Below are 18810 nucleotides of genomic sequence, written 5' to 3'. Positions count from 1 at the left end.
TACATAGTCAAGAAGATTTAAGTAGCAGAGCAAATTAAAATAACATCTCTTTGGCAGAAACAAGAAAAGCACTTTTGGCTGGACATAAAAACAATACTGGCAAACGTTCTGGTACTAAACATGAACACTTCATACAGGCAGCCACTGTATTCATCTGTATATGTACAGCAGCTTGAAATGAGTTAAACTGACTTTAGATTGTAGCTTGTAGCTAGATGCTAGCATCAAAAGCTGACTTTAGGAGTTGTACCAGGCATTGAACCCTGCCTACCAGCTTTCCTGGTATGTCCCCCACCCCGTTTTAACAAGGTACTACTAAACGTATAGGCCTATTAGATATGTCCTTCAACTTCCTCCAAATAATCTGTGGACCCTTCAACTTTTTTCTGTTAGGTTCCACATGCAGGTGTAAAACTCACACCTAAAGCCCAGTGTTGAATTCTGATTCATGAATTCTGCTTCAATAAATATGTGCAACTTCCTCTCAGATCAAGACTAGAACAGATGTGTTGAAAATCAACAAGCAAGTTATATAAAAAGCAACAAGGCATAAACATGAGAAGAAAGAAAGCAAAGTGCAAGTAAAGATTAGAGGTTAGCACATAACATTTCCTATGCTTCTGACTGGTTGTACAACCCTTCATTGAACATAATCAGTCAAAAGTTATTTTCACAAATGCACAGTGAGGTCTGATGAATAGTCATTGTCTGTCACACGAAGCCCTCGCTGATAAGATATGTAGCTCTTGCTCATATAACAGCAACAGCGATTGAGTACCAGTGTCACTACTTGAAATCATTGTGCTCCAGAAAGTTTTTCACTGTGCAGAACAGAGATTTAATGTCACTCTGTTTTCCACGGAAGACTAACGTCCTCCCAGATCTCCAGCATAAGTTTCAGGTCAAGTCATGGTTAACGGATAATGTGCAGGTATCTGAGGTCCGGATATAGGAGATTGGCTAGCAGGGCCAGCAGTCGGGGTCCATCTCTGAGACAATGTCCTGGGTAGCGGATGAATTGGACAACTTTGTTCACAGAGTCCTCTAGCTCAGCATACTGCTTATTGCCGGGCATGGCCTCCAACATCCCCAATGTCTGCATCCACAGAAAAGACGACAAGTTATTTTTGGGAGATAATTGCAGGCTAGAAAATGAAAACACTGTATTTGTAGTTTTTGTTGCATACTTGCTGTGCTTTGGCGGAGAGCTGCAAGTCACTGGTGGGTTGCAGTCGAAGCTCGGTCTCTGATGACACCTGGACTGACAGGAATGCTGCCAGACTGCGTACCACCACCCTGAATCTGGGTGGTTTATCAACGATAATCAATTATTATTTCATACTATCTGGCGTAAATTTTTATAGTTACCGTAGTGTAAATAAAATGCATGTGAGCTTACCTGTTAGAAACAGGAGACCTCTTCCCCAGGCCTATAGCTCCTAACAGCCCAGAGTTCAGTCTTTCTTCTCCCAGCTGAAGCAGCCTGGTCTGCAACCTCAACAGACCCATCACAACTCCTGACACTTCAGTCTGGCCTGACTGCGGCTGCAGCTGCTCCGCTGACAGATTCAGTGCTTTGTGCCACCAAAGAAACAGCTTGGCTTCATCACCTGGACCACTGGACACACAAAACACACAATAGCATGTATAATACACTTGCAAAGTACACATGCTGACATGCTTAATGGACCTTTAAAATCCGTAAGAGGCAACCAAATGAGTGAATGAGCGGATCAAACCTGGGGAAGACCTGATTGGTCCATGTGTTAATTAGAGCCAGAGTCCTCCTCTCATTGGTTGCTGTGTACTCAGTGTTGAGGCGCTGCAGGATGAAGGCATAGAGCGTCAGGAAGCTGCCACCTGATTGGCTCTCAGAGAGGAAGTCATCCACTGTGAGCTCAGGCACCTGCAGCGATACCAACACAGGACCCCAACCTACAGAGTCCTCCTCAGCTGAAATGAAAACACAGACAGTGGAAAAACACATGAATCCTTGATATCGCATTAAACTATCTTTACTAAAGAGAGAGATTTAGAGAGAGAGAACACATTCCTCTTGCTGTAACAGTAAGTCATAAACTGTACAAGATGACAACTTTCCCACACAAAAAAGTAGTTCCTCAGTAATCCTCAGTTAAATAAAATGGGTACGAAAAAAAACTTAACTTTGGTTACCATGATTGAAGTACGCTGTAATGCATGCCTCCATGATACGCGTCATGTGTCGTACTGATGCAAGACAGCGGGAGCACGCCGTGAGAAGAGGCAGGATAGGAAAGCCCCTCCCCTTCCTGTCCAGCCAGGTAATGACGTGAGCAGAGAGTGCCTCGCCTGTTGAGACACCAACTCCATTCAGCAAAGCCAGAGCGTCGCTGAACAGACTGCAGAACGCCATGTGCCTCTGTTCCAAACCCGTCTCTGTGGAGGAAAAGAGCAGGAAGTGGTACAGTGGAGGTGATAAAAGAATTTGTTTCTGTTGGTTGACAATGTTGTTGAGGACGACTGTGAAGACTCACCTGGTGGGTTGAACATGACAACGCTCTCCAGAAGTGACTCCATCTGAGCCTCCAGGCTGCTGAGATTGATGCTGCCTCCTTGTTCCAGAGTGACCAGAGACTGCACACACCAGCACACGTACACTCCAGCCTTCAGCGTCTCCTCCTGACAGATGGAAAGTAACAGAGATTATACATTATTGTTTGGGTCAGTGCTGTACAAAAATATATATCTGAATAAATACATACATTTGTCAAATATAATCTTACAAATTATAAGACATACAATGTATGCTGAGAATTATATCATTTATAAATTATCAGTGGGTTGAATGCAGTTTCTTTCAAAAAGAGATTATTTAGCTGACAGTATGTGTCAACTTTACCAAAGAAATACATAAATACGTTTCTGATATCTACAATAAGTTTATAGTTTTTTGTTGGTATGAATGTATCTAACTTCCACAGCTTTTCATGAATATTTTATGCTATAATTAGTAGTGCCCACTGTATGTCTGACAGCAAGGCTATTTTTAGGAATTAAACTGGTCAAATTAAATTGAAAATGTAATGCTGGATCTTAGAGTGGTCCTGTGTACAGTATGGCCTGGTGGTGTACTGCCAAAATCTGACTACTTTGGAACATTATCAAGTGGTATAAAACAGCCTTCTGCTGCTCAACATCAACAGCAACTATAAGGATTTAAGTGTTACATTTATGTAATTTGGCTGAATGATACAGAGCTGGCACAGAATACTGAATTGTTTGAGTCTAAATTTAAAGCGGCTGTTCCAAGCCTCCCACTTTTACACAAGCCGTACCTGCCTTGGGCATTTCTATAGTCTCCAACATTAGGGCTCCTCTGTATAATATTGCTGTACTGGTTCACCCATTCACTGTATACATTTACTGTGAGGAAATAGCAGCTTTATGTGGCTAAAGATTTTTTTTATTAATTTATTTATGGAGTTATGAATGAATGTTGTGTCCAATTTATAAAGAAATGTCTGATGTACTGTATTCATATTAAATCATCAGTGGGTATGTTCTGTGATAAATTTCATGGCATAAAACATTGACTGGGCCGCCACCTGTTACATATAGATCTAAAGTTTGGGAGATTAAAGCAACAGTAATGTAATGTAGCTATAACTTGAATAATAGGCATAATTCTAGATGCTTTTGTAAAACCAACAGCACTGTGTTGTCTAACCCTGTGTGGAACTTCATTAGGGCGGGGATGAAGGCCAGCAGCACTACGCAGTGATTTCAGCAGCAGCTGAGGCGCAGAATCCGCACTGAGCAGCAAGGAGGGAGGGTAGTGGGTGCTGACATATCCCAGAATGCCCTGGTATGAGGACAGGTCCAGTTGGTGCCAGGGCAGGGAGGTTGACTGGACCAATAGACTGAGTAGAGGGGAGTCCTGGGGGTTGAGGAGGGAAAGAATTAAGAATGAATGAAGTAAAAGGAAGAAGTCTGACCCTGATGTGAAACCAAAATATTCTGGACCTACCTGTTGGCTCAGGAGCTGTTCCTCCTTTGCTAGAAAAACAAGCATGTATAGTAGATAGACTAACATGGTGTGTGACTCCTTCTGAGTACCCGTGTCCGGTAGAGTTGGATATGTTGTAGAGGTGGGAGGCGTTTGTAAGTGGTCACTTAGGACGCTGACCCAGTTAACTTCACATAACACCTCTCCGAGAAAGAGGAAGCAGCTCTTGGGACTTCCTCTCTCCACCTGCAGACACAACAAAAAACAACTTTGTTAACAGAACTACAAAGAAATCAACTGACTATATTTTATATTTACAAGTTTACTAATTGTATGTTAAACTCCTACTTAATGTTTAACTGCACATTTATGGCTATATTTATATTCCTGTTATCTTGAATGTAATCAGAACATCCCAGCTATAAATTATTGGACAAAATAAACATGATATTTGTTCTTGAATAATGAAAATAGCAGCTTGCCATTACCTCCTCCTGCTTCTTCATTCATGCATGTATAAAAAAAAGATTATCAGCCTTTGGGATTTGATTTATTGACTTTATATATTCTAAACTGTGCACATTCTATATAGTAGCCTCAATATTTCCATGTGGGTCTAGAGAGACAAGAGCTTGTTTCCAGGAACGGGGTGTCGAAACTGTAATTACAAGAAGTCAGGCTAATAATAGAAGGTAAGGGCAAAAGACCCAGGTCTCAAATGAGCAAACTCCCCTGTGTCATGCATGTCTAGTCTAGTGTGCAGTGTCAGGGGTGAGGAGTCAAACGTTAGGGTGTCTCACATTAAAGAGCTGCTCCATTAGCTGAGTGTCAGGGTGCAGGTGTCTCCAGGGTAGGCTGCGGAGGTGTGTGTGGTACAGGTAGAGAAGGTACTCGGGTGTACGGGGAGAAGTGCAGCTCTCACAGTACTGCATCATACACAGCCACAGGGCACCTCTCTGGCTGGGCAGCAGACGATCTGCAACACACACAAGGTTATACATCAATACAATATTGTACTTTAACAGGATAGACAACAGAGAGTAGCAGCAATACAGGACTGCTGGAAACCTACCTCTGAATTTGTGATGCAGTGTGTCAGTGAGTTGAGCGTACAGACCAACCAGACATCCTGAGGCACTTGCATCTGTCTCCAGCCAGGGGTAACACTTGAGGGGACTGAGACAAAGAGACACTGATATTAACCTTCTGTCATGTGAGAGTTTATGGTTGACTTATAACTCAGAAGTAAACATCTAATGTGTTCTTTTCTCTCTAAGCAGTGTTGTGTTTTGGTTTGCTTTTTGTAATGTATAGTGTGCTTCAGAGACTTAAAAAAACTTCCCACAGCTGATTCAGTTATGTAATGCGACTACTACAACCAGAAGCATCTGTTATCCACCTGCAAATGGACCAAAGGTTACATGTGAAAAGAATCAGGCTCGTGGAATGTGAATATTTTGGATCTGATGCCCTCTCTGGAGTCTGTTTCACATCTGACTCTAAAACCAATGACTGCTCGAGAGCTGAGGGTACGCCACGCTTACCCGCTATCATCGGTGTCCAGAGGAAAGATCCAAGGCTTAAATAACTTCACAATCTTACTGTGCAGGTCGTGCAGAGCTGTGAGAGAAGATACATTTCCTGTTTATAACAACAGGTATTATCGAAGTATATGCACAAATCAGCTGATTTGTATTAATTATCCATGAGTGTGCTGACATCTGGCAGTTACCTTTCATTATTTTGCTACTGCCCACTGACTCTCGGGTACAGCTGCTGAACTGTACGTTGATTAGACACCCAATCAAATGGTCCCAGAAGGAAACAACCTCACTGATGTAGGGAGTCCAGGCTGAATAGAGGCCAAAGCTGCGGAGATCTGCCTTACTGAGGCGACTACGCAGGAAGTAATCACTCAGCCAATCAACTGTCTCATCCACCTGTTAGCAACCAATTAAAACCAGCAAGGTTGGATTAATAATAAATGTTTACAATTTAATGAGACAGATAATACGACATGTTTGCTAATATCAGATTAAGAGGTTTGAAATCTATTAGCATTAGTTACCTGCTGAGGGGAGAGGCTGATGGGAGATCTGTACGGAGAAGCGACAGTGCGGCCAGAGACATCAGTGGTGGCTTGTTCAGCTTTACTCTTGCTACTGCGCGATGGAGGTAAGCAGCCCAGCACTCGCAGAGTAACCTTCCAGCACTCTGGACTCAGTAACTGGTTTGAGGAGCCTGATGAAGTTTAGAAATGCCTTTGTTTGTTAAAGAAGTCGCAAATTAAACACTTAAATTCAATATTCTTGCAAGAAAAATACTATAGCAGATCTTTTGATAAGTGATTTAGCATTTCTGCCTTTATTTGGAATAATTTTATCTCATCATGTTGTTAACAATTCTGTCTTGATAAAATAGACACACTAAGGCTATACCCTACACATTTTTTCGACTCACATCTGGTGCAGTGCATTGATGGACTGATTCAGCCAACTTTAGTTTTGTTATTACTTAATTGTATCTTCTGTTGGTGAGAACATGAGTAGGAGGCATTCTTTCAGAAGCATGAATGTGTTTTGATGAATCACAAGAACACTTTTTGAAGCAGTCCTTGCTCCTAAGTGAATTACCAGGCAAGGTGTCCCATGAATATGATGATTCATGATGATTTTAGAGTTAATAATAATTTGAATCATCATATTCATATATTCATATTGGGCAGCCTTTGTACACAGACACACACACACTTACTGGTCATAAGCAGACGAAGGCAGTCACTGTAGTGATCAGGGAAATGGTGGCGTAAAAGCCAGGTCCAGTGTTTGGTGAAGAGGTGAAAAGGTGTCAGAAGTTCAGGCTCAGGGTCTCGGCCGCAGACACAGAGAGCTCCGTGGACCAACTCCAGCAAACGGGTTCTCTCCGAAAACACAGGATGGGCTTCATTCAGCCACTGGGACAAATCAAACTACAGTGGGAGAGACAGAAGTTGTTACTATAACTGGACTGGAGTATATCATATTTCTTCAGTAGGCTGCATTTGTGTCTAAGCTAACCTTTGTGAGCAGCATGAAAATGACATCAGCACTGTCGAGGTGTAAGGATGTCACCACGTCTTGGTAGAGAAAGACGAGCTGACTGGGCGCTGCGTTGGGAGTGAAGAAGGGGGAAATGAGTGGGCAAAGACGCCTCTGTTCCAGGATGCTCTTCAAGACACGCCCACATTCCTCTGCATTGCCCTGGATAAACACCTAGACACAAAACAAGAAAGGTCAATGCCAGTCTATAAATTTAAGAAGTCCACAGAATGTGTAATAAGAGAGTTAACCTGGCCCTTTTTCTAATCAGTTATGTCTAACTGGTCACAGCCGTGTCCTATTTAAACCCAGAGTGTTTGTGATTCAGGTTAACAGAGGTGAGGGACTTAACAACTTAAATCTGTTTGGGTGTTCTAAATAAAGCAAGACAATTCTTGACATAAATCTTGTACTGTTGTGTGTGTGTGTATGTTTGTGCGCACCTGTCCCAGAATCTCCACACATGAGGAGAGGTACTGGCGTGTTGGGGGATGACGCAGAGTGTCTTCGCACACATAGGAGACCACCTGATAGAAGGCAGACACGCCAACATGCTGGACTGCTGGTGATTTCTGAGCCTTGTACATATTCACCAGAGCCCTGAGCACATAAAAACAATCCATGCATTAGTCACAACATTTAATCATTCTACTTCCTCCCAAATGTGTTTGCACTTATACTTATTGTGACGTGAATCCTGTTTTTATTTTTGATATCGCAATGTGTTTATACTGACGTGATAAAGTTCTCAGTGTGAACAGCAGCCTGGGCCAGGCTTTGAGGTGGAGGAGCCATGGAGTCGGTTTGAAGCTTCTTGATGTCCCTGCGCAGCGACGTTATCTGAGTCTGCACTGCCTCCTGTCTTTGGACACGCTCACACTACGCGGTTACAAAGACAAACACATTAATGGATCATGGGAAAACAGTTCTAAAATGCACAACAATGTGGCTGGTATGCGGTTTTTGGTGGTCGTACTGTGACAGTGATGTTTGCAGGTCCTTGGCACGGCTGCCCTCCCTTCCCTTTACACTCCAGGGCCATGGTGACCTGCTCTGGTTGGTTCTTATAAAGTAGAGGAAGGCTCTCCAGCAGCTCCTGCTCCATCGCCACCTGCTGGGCTTCACGTGCCACTGCAATCCTGACAACAAGATGAACAAGTATTTGGTAATCGGCATGTTTTTGTTACCTTAGAATGAGCTATTTTTTATCTACACACACACTACGCTGCAGGTTGCCTTCCATGGAGTCATGTTGAACTGCCATGTTTCTACAGTAGCCCAGATTGGACAAATCAAACACTGGCTGTGGATAGGGCTTTTTTAGATAGTTTGCTAGTTTCTCCTTCACGCTTGGAAAGGGAGTTGATTTTTGCAACTATACCGCTAGATGCCACTAAATCCTATGCACTGGTTTTTTAAACTTCTGTATGAACTCCATGTACCTGGCCTGGTCCTGCAGGATGCTGAGGTCCTGCTTCACCAGTTCGGCAGCAGCTTTAGAGTCAGTGAGGCAGGCTGTGGGGACTTCAGCTACTGGAGCCCTCTGCTGCTGCAGCTCTGGAGGTGGACGGGGAACTGGATGCTTCTGCAGGTTGGACAGAATACGCTCCCTTGCTGCACACAGAGACACACAAAGCACAACATTAAACTGGTGAAAAACTATAGGAAAAAAACCAAACAGATATGGTGGAGGGCATGTATATGAACTACTGTTCTTGTTGAATTAAAACCTGTTCACTTTTACATTTACCACTGCATGTCTGTTGAAGTTATTCTTTTAAATCTACAGAATGAATTTTGGGTTAGTACCATTGTTGAGGCTGGTGTAGTCAGTGAAGCCGGGGTTTTGGGCCTGTAAGAAAACTGGCTCACTCTGCACCTTTTCCCACAGAGATAGAACCTCTCTCTCATCATACTGCAGACGCTCCTGGTCCACATACTCTAGCCACAGTTCCTACAGCAAAACACGACAACACAAATTCAAATGTATGAGCTATATAACGCCAGATTTGAATAACCTATTAAACACAAAGAATGTAAACACATGAGGCCAAACCCACCTGCTGTCGCTGCATGACTTGTGCCAGTCTGTGTGGTTCATACTCGGGAGGAAGAGAAGGAAGGTATACCTCCTGCTTCTGCAGAGTCTCATCATCAAACCACACAGCAAATACACCAAACAACCTGTAGGCAACCAATTATCTGAGATTTTAGAGCCTGTTAACACATTAAAGGCTGCTACTACCTGCCAAACAACAGGAAGGAATGTGAGCGTATATTTTGAGCATATATTTAAGTGTATTAAGCTTCAGTGACCTACCTGACCAGCTCTGAGTGTAGCTGAGGAGAGGTGAGGTAACGAGGACGGGGATTGTCTGGGCTTTCGTCGCCCTGGCTGTCTGATGAAGGCGTGTGTGGTGGGGGCACCCTTAGGGCCTGGCTGGCAGCATGGTGGAAGTCAGACACCTCTTGTATTCTCTGTCTCAGGTCTCTGAGTAAGGTGGCCTGAGAAGAGCCCTGGAAGTACCTTCGGCCAATACATCCCCCTGCAGCCAGCCTGGTGGACAACGAATAGAAAAATAGTCATGGACGCTTCAAATTCATTTTCTATTTCTATTTCCTGGTTTATTTATGGATATGGATAGTAGTGAGTGTGTGCATCGTACCCATAGTCAGGTCCTGGCTGTCTGAAGTAGAGCTGTAGGAACTTCTGCCACACCAGGGGAAGGAGCAGGTGGTCGGGAGGCGTGGCTAAGGCCTGACAGGCCCAGCGGTACACCTGCAGCCGCTGCAGAGATGGTGCTACAGGCAACTTCAGCCTCTGCTGCGCCTTCTGGCTCAGACAAAGACACACTATTAACACCATCTACGTAGAGCACTTAGCACCCAGACTAGTAAACACTGCTCACCACAATGCCACTGCTCATTGACTTGGCAACATTTTGACCTCCACTACTATATCCTGTATTGTGAAATATCTAGTGAACTGAGAAGAGATACTGATTGCTTACACTGCAAGTATAACAGTAATCCTAATATTTTAACCTTAACAAATGTATAATTTTTTGTGCGTTTGTATACCTTTAAGGCTTGTTCTGGGGAAATGTTGGGCTCTGACAGGAGTTCATTTTCAACACAGCGTCTCAGCTGAGAATCATCCTCAAACACGCCCTCCATATTCAGCACCAGCCAGGCGAACCAAACCTACAAACACACAGACAACAACAAGTCTGTCAACACTGAGAACTTTACATATATAATCAAGATTACTTGCACATATTGTTGGTGCTTGGGGGACCCTTACCTCCGCACTCAGGGATTGGCCCTCTATGAACGAGGGTGTGGCATTTCCAGCAATCCAGCCAACCAGAGAGGAGAGCAGACCCCGATCTCCATGGTAACCCAAGGCATTCTGCATTAGGTAAGAAAATGGAAAAATGCACGATGAGCTTGTTCAGCTCCTGATGGAAAGAAAGTTGGCTTCAAAATATAATCACTAATGATACCAGATCAGTTTTTATCACAGTGTGAATGAACACTAAAATTAAAATCTTAATAGGTTAAATGTGACTGTTCAGTATCCCTCTCCACCAAGCTCTTGCTCTTACATTAAATGTTAATATAGTATTTGTCTTTATAATGTTACCTAAGGCAGCTTGCAGTGGTAAATTTAGCATCTGCACCTGTGAGACCTGTAAGATTCTCTAAATAATGCAAACCTCTTACACAAGTGAGTAAATACCTTATGTTGTTGATACAGAAGTTTTTGCACACATTCCTCCTGATGTTGTGTGAATGCAGCACAGCAGATTTGATCCATGAGGAACAGGACTGTTTTGTCCCGGTACCACAGGTTCTGCTGAGTCAAAATCCCCACCCAAAACTCCAGCACTGCTGCAGCACCGACACGGCTGGGCTGAGAGCTCTCCACCACATGACTCTGGAAGATAAAACACACACACATTTATAAATGTCCTCTTTAGAGAAGATGTATGGGCTGAAACAACTTATAATCATTTCACAAGATGCTTTGGCTTAAAACTTTGAGCCATCTTTTCTGTATTTTTTTTATCAACAACTTAACACATATTCCAGTATATGTATAAATCTCTTCACACAAAACACACAAAAATAAAATACACATGAACAAGATACAACAAACAAAATAGTCAAAATAAAACAAGAATAAATAAATAAAAGTAGGCTGATACACTTTGGTTTAACAATTAACAATTTTCTGACCTGAAATATATTCTTTTGTTAAAGTCTTGCGACCAACCTGAATGACACTGTTCAGCAGTCGGACATTGTCTCCATAGGTGGTTCCTGTGAGTAGTGGTGCTACCCGGTGAGTGACCTGCTGTGTCACACCTTGAGGACACACGCTGTCGTACTGCAAGAACAACTGGATACAGCTTACAAACCTGGCATAAACAGAGGAGAGACAGTTGGAGATACAGTAGCTGCGATAATAAATACTTTATTTCTACTCTTTCATAGGCTGCGTGAGAAGGATGAATCTTTCTTACTGAGAGTTGTTGAGCAGGTAGAAGCTGAGAGGGTAGGTTGGGGGTAGGATGTTGTCCAGAAGATGCACAGCAGCTCTCAGGTGGCGAGACTGAATCAGACTCTTCAACAACCCGACTCCATCGGTACAAAAATGCTCCAGACTAAAAAAAACACACAGAAAGAAAATTTAAATTTAAATGATTTGTTGATTTGATTTATACATAGAATTTAAATTCTATGTATAAATCAACCATAAGTATTAGACATAGAGTGAATGAGTACACACCTATGTCCCACTGTTGTCATAGCAATGGACAGGTAGCATCCAATAGGGATGCCTGCTTTTACAGCCCTGATAACAGAGTGCATGCTAGGAGTATGTGTAAGCTCTGGAGGAGGGTTGGAGGTCAAAGCAGGGACCGACCAGGCTCCTTTAGGGTGCTGGGCGTTGCCATGGAGCTTCAGCCTCAGCAACAGTTGCCATGCCCACTGACTAAAGGATGCTTCAGGAGATACACCCAAACGCAGGACACTGGCAAGGTAAGACACCTGAAGGGTGGAAGTTAGGAAGAGAAAAATGGGAAAACAAAGTAACGTTGGATGCAATGATGAAGCCTCTGTGGTTCAAAGTAAACGTCTGTGAGCAAAGAGCGGATGTGTCACCTGTTTCATTCCCTCTGATATGAGGCCACTGTACGGTTTGTCAGTAAGGTACTTCTGATAGGCTTCAGCCACCAGCAGAGCCACTTCACTGTGGAGAGATGAAGACAGGGCCAAGGAGCCATCCTGCAAGAGGAAACAGCTTTACCTACAAACTCACAGTTGTACTCAAGATATCTGGACACACCATCTTAAAAGCATCAGTGACTACCTGTGTGTAACCCCAGTTCAGACCCTCCAGTATGACACAAGCCAGCCGGTTCTCCACAGCAGACAGGGGATGCTGGAGCAACCAGGCCCCGATCACACATATCTCCTCTGGCCGTGGTCGCCACAGACTCAGAGGCAGCTCTTTGCACAAGTACAGAGCCACCTAACACACACACACAGACAAAACAAAAGCTAATGAGTTCAAGCTCTGCTGAATTAGATATTTTCCAATGACAGGTAGTTAAAACCTAAAAGCAACACCAACCATTCCTACAGTTTGTATGGTCTCTCTCAGTCTCTCCAGGAGCACAGAGATTATGTAGGGATGGACTGTCGCTATGGCAGCCAGCAACTCCCTCCCCACTTTGGAGTAAGTTTCTCTGGTAGACACACTCACATAAGACACCTGGAGCAACAATAAGAAGAGAGATGTCAAAGAACAAGGTATGTACTGTATGTTTTCTAACAAAGGGACCAGGGTGAATCCTTGAAACTTTATTTTTTCTCTATGTTACCCTCCTCTGTATTTTTATATTCTTTACCATAGGCATTCTATATGAAATACAGTCTAAATTACTCTACATCTTTATTTTATACATGCCTATTCTAGTAGTTTCCCTCCTGGACATACCTGGTAAATCAGCAGAGTTATAGTCGTGATGAATGCGGGGTCAGAGTGTTGAGTCTGTGTGCCCATGTGTGCTAGTGCGGTGAGGAGGGAGATCCCATCAGAGCTGTTCACTTCACACAGCCAGTGCTCAAACTTCTCCTGGTGCTCTGGATCTGTAGCAGACACATAAAACAAAATATGAAGCTGGCAACTGTCAACAATAAACTTAATGATACAACCCAGATTTTTGAACCTGGTTTTAAATTCCCAATGCAATACATGTGCCAAATGGCTTAGAAACTGTGTTTAAGCAGTTTGAGAAAAGTTCAATTCAATAGGTCTGGGGCAAGAAATTGTGTTTCAGATAAGAAATTTCAGTTTTCAATATAACAATGAAACTGTGGGGTCACATCTAACATTATGACAATGTCTTTTCTGGTTACATTTTTGATATTTAGTGTAGGTCAAGAGCATTACTGGTACCTCTAAGAGCCTGAATGCAGGAGTGTGTGTCACTGGCAGTGCCGACAGTTTCCAGTCCGGCTGTCTCTGCACACTGCATAACATAAAGGACCCTCCACAGCATAGTGCTGGACAGAGTCCCATATGGCATCTCGGACATAAACAACCAAATGCCCAACCTGTAAGAGAGGACGACAGAAAATAAATGTAAAGCCCTCAAAGTAAATAATTTCCAGTGAAAACAGAAACTTGAGGCCAATTCCTCACCTTTTGTTTCTGAGTACATGTAAAACAGCTCTAAGGAAGAGATGGTCATATTCCAGCTGTAGTTTGTCCAAAGACAGAGAGTGTGAGCTGGATCCACCAGCAACAGTTAAACTCACATACTGGGCCCAGTGATCACTCACATAACACACTGTTATTCTGAGGAAAAAAGAGAAGACAACATTATGAATATCTAATGTTAACGTTATATATGGTAGATTTTTTATAGTTTTAATGTGCTCTGATTGGTTCACTGACCGTATGATGTGTCCTATTCGTTTGACTAGCTGTCTGTATCGTGCCCTGTTGTAGGTTTGTAGTCCAAGAGCGAGGATTTCGATGAGGGAGGAAGCAAAACCAAACACACGCATCATCTTCTGACTGGAATGGGCCTGGGGTTCATACACACCTGGAAGGAAAGTGGCGTGTCAGTTCACAGGTGAGGGATATAAACCGACAAACAGACAGATGGACAGACAGACTCCTTTACCCTGCTTGGTCATTCCCAGCATGTATGAATAGAGCTGCTGGAACGGGAACTGGGTGAGGAGGGAGATCAGATCTTCCTCGCAGAGCAACAGCCAGCTGCTCTCTGGGTCCTCGTCCTAAACACAGAGCAGAGAAGAAGTCATAACAGGCTCTCCTTTACTCTTTACAGTTTATTTAAGGCAAGATGCAAAGTGGAGGCTTCTATTGAAATAAAAATGAAAAAAAATATTAAAATATTATAAAAATATTATATAATACTTAAATTACAGTATCTTAAAATGTTACAGTTTTTCTAAATAATATTTTTCTAATAATAAGGTTCTCAAAACAAAGTGGTTCCTAAGCAACACATTAATACTGGCAGCAGTCGTAGTTTTAAACCAGCAGACATGATATTTAAATGGTCATAGGTGTTCATTTGGCACCCTTTTTACAACAGCTTTGAATGTGACAAAGACGAGAACATTCATCATCTACAAACCTCAGTGACACATCACATTTTCTTTAGAGCATCATAGTCAGGGAAGGAGAACTAAACAGATAATGTTTTTGCCAGGAACACTTCTTACTGGTCGCTTCTTATTCCATTACTTTTGGGTAAAAAAGGGACATATGCACCCTGACGTATTTTATTTTTGAGTGATTATGTATAAAAAAAAAAAATATTCAAATAAATTTGATTCGACAAAGGTGGTTCTGTTTTAATAATCGTACAGGTTTAATAGATGATAAGACCCATAGGTCAGGGAGTCAAAACGCCCAATATATTAACTTTGCCCACAGGAAGTTTGGCTTCTTTTATCAAAATGCACCCTATACATACCTCCTCTCCCCCTTCATCCACTAGTGTCCAGTTGCCAGACTCAGGTCCAGAAGCTGCTGAGCTCTGGGTCTCACATGGCTTCAGATGTCCCAGAAACTCTGCACGGTGCCTGTGTCAAAACACAGAGACCACTGGTTATTAGACCCTGAAAGGACCTGGGTTCTCATGGAAAACCACAGACATTAAGCTAGAGTCTGTACTTCACAGTCAGTGGGTAAGGAAAGGGGCTCCTATATTTACCTGGCAGGTGACATTAGGATGGCCAGAGCTTGCATAAAGTGCTGCACTCCACAGGTGTTCCCCCAAACTTGGATCTGAAGCAGAAATTGGGAAAAAAAAACTCTAGTACAAGGTAAAGATTGACATGACAACAATAAATGAAAGACTGTGTCCCCAACTAACCTGAAGGAAGGGTGCAGCCCACTTGCCAACCCCGGCAGGACAGCACAGAAGATGGCACAATAGGTACAGGTGCTCCCCTGACCCTCCAACACGCAGCAGGACAGCCACCTGGAGAGTGGACCAGAACCTTGTGAGCAAACAAAACAACAAAATACCTTAACCAGTAGAGTAAGAAGTGGTACAGTGTTTGTGTGTGTGTATACCAATCTGTCCAGCCAGTGATGGATGTCTGTCTGGAACTGTGTGTCATCCAGGACTCTGCGTGTGAAGCTAAATAAGACGCTGATGGCCTCTTTCAAGGGTTGAAGAGAACAAGGCTGTGTTTGGCTGCCAGAACAATCTAATAACAAAAAACAAACACAAATCTCATACAGGTTATGTACTTAATATTGGTATTATGCATGAGAGGCTTGTTTGTAACAGGCATGTTATGGCCACTTCAAGTCCAGTAGAATTTATAAGTCTCTCACCTTTTAGTAGACGATACAAGTATGATTCCACCTGGAGGCGTGACAGTAGAGCAGTGTACGCATGTAGCGCCACCTTCTGATGGAGCAGCTCACTGCGAGCTTCAAACAGCCTCCTCAGCTCAGCCAGCACGCTCTGACTGAACTCTGCCTGCTGGAAGCGGTGGTAACCACACACCTTTGACTGATCTGCACACACACCCTGTAAGGAATAAATTATATTTGAAATGTCATTACAGTTTATATACAGTTTCTCTACACACTATAGTTCTACTTTTTGTTTTAACTACCACACCTGAAGTGTAAGCTGCTCATCTCTGAAGCTCCAGAGACGATTCTGTGTGCTCTTGCAGTCAGAGGACTGTGTGTGTAGCTGTGTGTGTGACTGGGTCAGCTGTCTACGACAGCGCCAGTAGTTCTGCAGTAGTTCGGTAAGTTCATGGTTCTCCTGCCGGGCTAAAGCACAGAACTGGGCTGCACACACTTCAACACCCTCTAACCAGGCTCGCAAACCTCCACCTGGCTCCCAGACACTCAGCTGCTCCAGTGTGAACGGCTGCAGAAGAAAAACATTGGGTGAGAGACATGATCTCTTAAGTTGATGCATGTTTATATGTAAGGACACAATGAATGTAGTCACTTAATAACTATGTTATCATCTGGGTTTGGGCAATATTGACAGAATCAAATATCATAATATTCTTGTTTATATATATATTTTTTAGAGAGAATATCACAAATAATGTGGATACCATAACCAAACAGGTAGAGGCAATACTTGTTCACTCAGCTAAAACAGTCTAATAAGCTACAGCCAATTTGAAACAGAAAAACATAGATTCAGCCTACATCACCACAATACAATAACCAAAACCATACAACAGTTAAAAATGGTGAATTAATGTGCAGTTGCGTTAGAAAAATTACTTTTCAGTGCTATTTTGCTACTACCAATGCATTCAAATTGTTAAGCACTGACTTTTAAATGTTATTGTTTCAGGGAAGAGATATATATGGCTTTTCAATATCGTGGTGCTTGACTACAACAAAATGTATGCATAATAAACAACATAATTAAACAATTTTCTTCCATTTCAAAGAACTGTACATCACATGCTTGGTTGAGATTACCTGGATTTCTGGAGCTGTCTTGGGTAATTCTGGGTAAAGTTTACTCATGGAAAGTTCAGCTACAGACTCCAGAGGCTGTACATTTGGAGGGGAAGACTCCTGCTCAGGAAGCGCCAACACTGCAGGTCCCTTTTCCCGATTCTTCACGGCTTCCTCACAGAGCTGCAACACGGGGCCCTCCTCCAGGGTTGGGAGAGCGGGGTACAGCGCAGGGGCACTCGGGGCGTTTGGGATCTGAAACTGAGTTGAAATACAAGGCTGATTCCATGTCTGTGAGTCTTTTCCCAAGTCAGCGGTCTGTGCTGCAACTTTAAGCTCAGCCCCCTCCGCTGCCACTCCGCCATCCTCCTCTTTTGACTCTAAAGTCTGTAAAGTCTTAGTTGACACTGATGTGGATGAAGTATGTGATGAGGAGGTCGGCTGTTCCTCAGAGGGCAGATCTGATGGCTGTGCTGTGGTCTCAGGGGGCTGAACAGGGTCCGGCTGCTCCTCCTCTGGCTCCTGATACGGCAGACTGAGGGGGATGTCGGTGAAGTCAGAGGCAGGGGCTTCATCACAGACAGCTGAGGGAGCTGTGGCTCTTCTGTCTTCATCTGCCTGCTTCTGCTTCCTGGCCAGCTGGAAAAAAACATGCAACAAAAAATTAATTATCCTTGGTTAACAGCTCAGCCTGTGTTGCAGTTTTCAACATGTGACAGAAGGGCAGACATTATCGTGAATGTGGCCACAAAAGAAACCCCTGGGCGTTTATGTGAATTTCTAGTCAGTTTTGTCAGTTCCTCCTAATTTCTAAAGACATAAAGGTATGTTGGGTTGGATACTCTACTCTAAAATGTAATGTGTTTGTAACTATCTTGCTCTGTGGTGGACTGGATAGACCTGTCTTGCCTCCAGACCAGTACTGGCTGGATTGCACCTTCAACCTGGGACTTCAAAAAGTAAAAAGGAGTTTGTTTAATCACCTGAGATTTCCCGCTGGTTTTTCCTTTGGTCTTCTTCGGTCTTACAGCCTCCATCTTCAGTGTCTGCTCACTACTTAACAGCAACCATCAGCTGGGAGAGCAAGCGAGCCTGTGATAAGCAGCTAACCAGTGGCTGCCTGTGGCTGTCAAGATAAACACTTGTCACTGGCTGTAAACAAAAACACCCTCGTATGGTCGGTTGAGAGAAGTTGCTGGAGGAGGATAGCGAGCAAACAACTAGTATGTCTCTCAGCATTGACACAATATCCAGAGGATGCATTATTTTTTTATGAAAGTCTCTGTATCAGAAAACGCTCTTCCATAGCTAAGCTAAGCTAAGGCGTAGCTGCTGTCTTTCTCCTTCAGTGTTTTATTCACCAGCGTTGAGAACTGCTCTGTATTGCTGCTCGGGTTATAAAAACAAGATTTCAACGCGTCGAAGCAAGTGACAGGGAGGTGGCAGCCCCGTCCGATGGTCAGCTGTCATTTGTTTTGTTTTGTTTGTTCCAGGAACTCAGCGATCACAATCTTCGACCACGTGACTACTCCACCTCTCTACGGAAAGCCAGAGAGCCCAAACTGTATCATAAGTTGTTGTGCATGTCAACATGTCAGTTTACGTATGACTTTCACTCACTCCAGTTATTTAAACTCCAGTTTAAGATTTTAATTTCATTATGAATTTTGTTTGTTGTTTAATGTAGTTGGTTGAGCTTTATTCATTTAGGACATATCCATTTGCACTGTTTACTGTAG

The 18810-nt window shown here is 43.2% G+C and overlaps 1 protein-coding gene across 1 annotated transcript; it reads right to left on the bottom strand.

Moving 5' to 3' along the window:
- On the bottom strand, nucleotides 1-18586 carry epg5 (ectopic P-granules autophagy protein 5 homolog (C. elegans)). Its single transcript, XM_035658393.1, has 45 exons — nucleotides 18055-18586; nucleotides 17093-17710; nucleotides 16257-16517; nucleotides 15965-16163; nucleotides 15698-15834; nucleotides 15495-15602; nucleotides 15333-15406; nucleotides 15093-15201; nucleotides 14271-14385; nucleotides 14039-14189; nucleotides 13784-13939; nucleotides 13538-13695; nucleotides 13076-13227; nucleotides 12710-12850; nucleotides 12446-12607; nucleotides 12238-12360; nucleotides 11861-12123; nucleotides 11595-11735; nucleotides 11345-11489; nucleotides 10808-11005; nucleotides 10370-10477; nucleotides 10147-10269; nucleotides 9732-9898; nucleotides 9386-9622; nucleotides 9126-9249; nucleotides 8875-9019; nucleotides 8508-8679; nucleotides 8042-8204; nucleotides 7802-7944; nucleotides 7509-7665; nucleotides 7045-7239; nucleotides 6743-6956; nucleotides 6057-6229; nucleotides 5721-5928; nucleotides 5533-5608; nucleotides 5061-5164; nucleotides 4789-4964; nucleotides 4010-4234; nucleotides 3710-3919; nucleotides 2517-2661; nucleotides 2176-2418; nucleotides 1740-1953; nucleotides 1400-1618; nucleotides 1188-1302; nucleotides 1-1096 (listed from the first exon to the last, which is right to left on the bottom strand). The coding sequence occupies exons 1-45, from the start codon at nucleotides 18106-18108 to the stop codon at nucleotides 914-916; spliced, it is 7704 nt and encodes a 2567-aa protein (XP_035514286.1). The 5' UTR covers nucleotides 18109-18586; the 3' UTR covers nucleotides 1-913.
- Nucleotides 18587-18810: the final 224 nt, after the last annotated feature.

Source organism: Morone saxatilis, unplaced genomic scaffold (assembly GCF_004916995.1).
Source record: "Morone saxatilis isolate NCDOM2014 unplaced genomic scaffold, NCSU_SB_2.0 Contig16, whole genome shotgun sequence".
Taxonomy (NCBI): domain Eukaryota; kingdom Metazoa; phylum Chordata; class Actinopteri; family Moronidae; genus Morone; species Morone saxatilis.
The sequence above is the reverse complement of the archived record's forward strand: the minus strand, read 5'-3'. Positions and strand labels throughout refer to the sequence as shown.